Raw genomic sequence first — 5,124 nt, 5'->3', positions numbered from 1 at the left:
CTGTGTGTATGTTAGAGTTTTGCCCTGAAGGAGCAAAGAGGAGAATTTGGGGAGATAATCCCCAAAGTATACCTACCAAAAGAGAAGGGGGGGAGGAAATCCTATAAAACAAATGGTTGGCTGTTAACTGGTGCACTGCCTCTCGAACACAAAAAGAGAAGAACTAGAAAGCTAAAAGCAGAGGCAAAGTACTGCTGCTGAGCCTGGCACACAATGTATTTACACAGCATCGACGGGCCTAGGACAAGAGAAGCCACATCCTTTCTGAATACAGTCCACGCAATGGCACCAGGGCTACTTGACCCTGGGGGTAAAACTCATGGCACTTCATGGTCCAACTGCTGGCCCACCTGCTAGCTTTCCTGTGTCTGATTCTCCCAGCAGGCAGTCAGCCTTACGGGCCCCTTCCCCTTAGCGGCCTGCTGGAGCTTGGCTTTAGCAGGCAGAACTTTGGTCTCTGGAAGCCTGTTAGAGTGAAGTTTCATTGGTGTGTGGTCTCGAGTTCTCCTCCTCCAGCAGAGCTATTCTTTGCTTGAGCATCCTCACTTGAGTCTCATGTCTTTCCACCATGGCCATCATCTGAGATTCCAGTTTTTTCAGTTTGTTTTGATGCTTCTTCTTTGCTTTCTCATAGGCAGCCACTAGGTTGCTATATGGCAAGGGGAGAAATGGGAATGAAGGTTAATTCTGAAAAGAAACGAGACACACTGTCCTGTCTCACTGGATAGAGAGGGCTACCCAAGCCCGATTCACATCATGGATCTGTGAGTAGGGTGTCAGGAGAGGCATGCCACCAGAATCTCAACATTCACAGTGTAAGCATGACTAACTGCTTCAACCCAGCTATTGGGGACTTCATACTGATGCATAAGAAAGAGTTTGGCAACCCCAGAAACATAAGCAGAACAAGTAGGTGAATTCCAGCAATCTTAAATACTGATATTACTGTGTCTCTTGGTTGCCTGTAATAGATGGTCACGTTTAAGTTCTAAGAGAGACTCGAGCTCTGCAGTCCAGGTGGGATCACCCAGAAGGAGAGCAGAAAGGCTCCCCAGTCTTGGGTACCCCTTATGTTTTCGGCATTAGGCCGTAACCAAATGCTGCAAAGCAACATATACAGACCTCTATGAACTGTCCCCTGGGGAATATGGAATGGGGTGCTCAAGGTTAGCCTACAGCTAGGGCAGCTCAGTTGCTTTCTTTGATCCCAAAAGAGGCCCCAAATTCTCTCCGTGTACAGTCAGTCATGTTAGCTCTATAGCAGCAGTTCTCAAAGTGGTTTGAGGACCCCTGGGGGACTCCTGAGACTTCCAGAGTCTGTGAGGTTCTTTATTTATTTATTTATTTATTTTTTAAGCCGTGTATCTGTGAGGTTGAGAGATTTCTTGACCTATTTCAAGCAAAACAATACACTGCTTTCAGAAGCAGATGTTAGAATGCTGCTGCTGTTTCTAATCCAGAAATTCAAGGAATTTGCAAAACCCAAACAATGACACTCTTCACATATGCTCACACCAAAGCTTTTTAGTGGCTACCAGCAGTGGAAGGGACGGGACAGGGAGAGTTGCTGCTAGGGGCCCTAAGTGTATGTTAAGGAAGATGGAATAATCCTGACAAGGAGGGTGATAACGTTTGCACAATATGAATGTGTTCAATACTGCTGTAAAAAGCAGCATGTGAAAGTAGCAGAACGGACCAATGTCTTGTTAGACACATTTGGATCGTAATTTAAAAGAAACAAAACAGTGCTTTTCTCGAAAATTTTTTTCTAAAAATAGCATTTGTGTTACTATGTATAGTAAGTTTATTACTCATAAATAAATCCAGAAATTTGCATGTTAATTTTAATTTCTATTATAATAGAAACCAATAAAGTTTCAGATAAAAGAAAAGCTCTATTGAGGTTTTTTTTTCTTTCAGTGTGCAGGTGTCCTGAGGTACACACACTATGTGAGACCACTGACTTAAAGCAGCATTTCCTCATGCATTCAACCAGATACATTCCTGTAAATTTGCCCAAATAAAGGGTTGAGTGGCCAGTTCCTTTGAAAAACACAGTTTGGATAAACTAAGAAAATTCAGGTAGTTTTTATTATTTTCTTTTTCCCCTAATGATTTCTCAGAGCAGTTACTAAATGAACTATCAAGAGGGAATCACAGCATACAATGTTTCCCAAACATGTGGCCCAATGACTCATCTTTACCAAGCTTTTCTTAGGATTTGTACTGTCAGTGCTGCAAAAGATCAGGCTTTGGAAGATGGAGTTGAAGGATCATCACTGGTTCTAGGAGACATGGAAATGCTTCCCTGGGCCAGTGTGTGTGTGTGCAGTCAGGTGGCACTGGATCTGTCTACTTTCTATAGGTGGAGATGTTACCTGTTGGCCCGCTTTAGGTCATTAACGAACTCCGCTGATTGCTGGTGTCTGATCTCACTGCTCTTGGTGAGTCTTTCCAAGGCACTCACCAGCTCTTGAACTCTGGCCTTCAGCTTCTTTTCTCTGTATCAAGAAGAGACAGTGCACACTGAGTAACTTAAAGCAGTTAAGGTGGCTAATGGGTGAAGGGAAGGAGGGACAAAGTTTAGCCTGTCAAGTCAAAGGCAAAAATATGGAAAGGAAAATAAAGGGTACAAGAGTATCCTTCTCTCCACTCCATAAAACAGGAATCTGCATCACTGCATCCTCAAAGGTCCTCTGCTGAGAGTATCTGAGAGGTGAGATCTCAAATATATCTAGTCTTGCAGATGAGCACGCAAGCTGTTTACGCTACTCGCATCCCAGTTGCTCCACAGCCAAGGGTTCAGGCTGACCACAAACCCGACTCCCTTTCTTCCTGAGTGTGCTAAAGCCCCTCTTGTGCCACTTGGGAGATTCAAGGATACCCTGGTCTTTTCTGGAGCAAGCTGCCCATACTTTACTGCAACCTGATGCTACTCTGTGAAAAAAAACAACAACAACAAAAAAGGGGATAGTGGTAGAAGATGTGGGAATGCCTTGCTCATTTTAAAAGTCCTCATTTTCTTTAAAGAAGATGTATTTGCACTTTGATCTAATTTCCCCCCTCACTCTGGCAGAAGATTCCAGTTCTGTGGGCTCTTTATACAATGTAGGTAGGAGGTATACCTGGACCAGGAGACAGTAGTCAGAACAGAGCAAGGGAACACTGCATGGTTCAAAATTGGGAAGGGCATACGGCAGGGATGCATCCTATCTCCATACCTTTTCAACATGTATGCAGAACAGATTATCCGGGAGGCTGGGCTCTATGAGAAGAAATTTGGGGTCAAGATTGGTGGACGATTTATCAACAATCTGCATTATGCAGATGACACAACCCTGCTTGCTGAAACTGAAGAGGACCTGAAGTACCTGCTGCAGAGGGTCAAGGACTGCAGCCTCCAATATGGATTGAGGCTCAATGTCAAGAAGACAAAGATTCTCACCACTGGATCAATTGGCAGCATCAGGATTGATGGTGAAGAGATTGAGATTGTTCACAGCTTTAGTTTTCTTGGCTCCACAGTCAACACTCTTGGCATCAGTAGCCAGGAAATTAAAAGGTGTATTCCCGTCTGCTGTTAGGGACCTCTCCAAAGTACTGAAGAGCAATGGTGTCTCTCTGGAGACTAAGGTGCGTCTGATACAGGCCATGGTCTTTGCAATCACTTGTTATGCATCAGAGAGTTGGACAATGACCAAGGAGGATAGAAGGAGAATTGATGCCTTTGAGCTGTGGTGCTAGAGAAGAGTATTGAGAATACCATGGACTGCTAGGAAAACAAACAGATTTGTCCTGGAAAGGGTTAAACCTGGTGGCTCCTTGGAGGCAAGGATTCTGAGGCTCTGTCTAACATACTTTGGACATGTTGTGAGGAGAGACCAGTCCTTGGAGTAGGACATCATGCTTGGGAGGGTGGAGGGACGGCGCAGGAGGGGAAGGCCCTGTGTGAGGTGGATTGATTCAGTGACTGGGATAATCGGGATGGGAGTGTCAGAGACGGTGCGATTGGCACAGGACAGAGCAGAGTTTAGGGCTGTTGTACATAGGGTCGCTATGAGTCGCAAGCAACTCAACGGCACATAACAACAACAACAAGGTGAGTGAGCGACGTAGGGGGTAATAAAGGGACAGGCTTTCTGTTCTCCACTGTCGCCTACCAGAGCACAGAGCTGAGCAGGGCGGTGTGAGTAAGTGACCCACTCCGCCTCCCTCTGTCACAATCTGTGATTGCAGGGAACCTGTGAGAGCCGGAACTCCCAGAACTACCTTGTTTTTTAATATCTGAACAATTTTCTGCTGTTGACAAGTTGCAGACCTTTCTGTCACTTGTTTTAGTGGAAATTATTTGAGATTCTCTTCTCTGGCAATCTTCACTGGTTCTGCTTTCCAGGTTTTGTGGCTCAGTCCTGTTATCATTTGAGCTCATCAGACTCAAATATCCTCCCTGAGTTCCTAAGCCTGAGTGCAGGAAGGGCCTTACTTGGCTCTCCAGTGTGAATCCAGTACCTGGGTGGCAGGTTCACAACAAAGACAGCAGTGAGAAAGCTTTAGGACAGAAGGCTTCTGCCTAGAATATACTAAGACATCAGGACCCATGGAAGTGATTCCACTAAAAATGACTCCCTGTGAGAGTGTGCGGAATGTAAAACAGCACAATTTGGGGGGCAAGATGTGGCAGTGTCATGCAAGATTGAAAAAAAAATGAACTTGTTTGACTAAGCAACTTCTAGGAATTTCTTTTAGAGTAAGAATATTAGCATAGTTGACTAATGATACAGGAGTGATGGCTGGGTTCACCTCTGCACTGGTTTAAAGAAGAATGGGAAAACGGCTAAAGGACTGGTTGAACTAAGGGCTAGCCAGAGGATTGAAAGGGAGCTCTGGTGGCTTCGTGGTAAGAAGCTGTGCTGCCAACCCAAAGGCACCCGGTTCAAATCTATCTGTTGTTCTGCAGGAGAAAGATGGGAAGTTTCCTCCTGTGCAATATACTGCCTCTGAAAATGTGCTGGTGGGTCAGCTGTAGGTGGGCTCTGACTCAATAATACATAACAATGACATACAACTGAGATGCCCTCAGGATATGAACAGACACTTCACCAAGGAAGACATTCAGATGGCCAA

General features: G+C 45.0%; 1 protein-coding gene across 1 annotated transcript in view; it reads right to left on the bottom strand.

The window, feature by feature from the left end:
• Positions 1-468: 468 nt before the first annotated feature.
• The window catches only part of MCC (mutated in colorectal cancers), a 635,122-nt gene continuing 630,466 nt past the window's right edge, over positions 469-5,124 (bottom strand). Inside the window, exons 18-19 of the mRNA XM_006886681.1 lie at positions 2,379-2,501; positions 469-649 (exon numbers count right to left, since the gene is read on the bottom strand). Of these exons, the coding sequence (XP_006886743.1) occupies positions 469-649; positions 2,379-2,501 (304 nt within the window). The remainder of the gene's footprint in view (positions 650-2,378; positions 2,502-5,124) is intronic.

This window comes from Elephantulus edwardii, unplaced genomic scaffold (genome assembly GCF_000299155.1).
Source record: "Elephantulus edwardii isolate Elephantulus edwardi_28Jun2011 unplaced genomic scaffold, EleEdw1.0 scaffold00050, whole genome shotgun sequence".
In the NCBI taxonomy this organism is placed as follows: Eukaryota; Metazoa; Chordata; class Mammalia; order Macroscelidea; family Macroscelididae; genus Elephantulus; species Elephantulus edwardii.
This window is presented reverse-complemented; position numbering and strand designations above follow the sequence as displayed.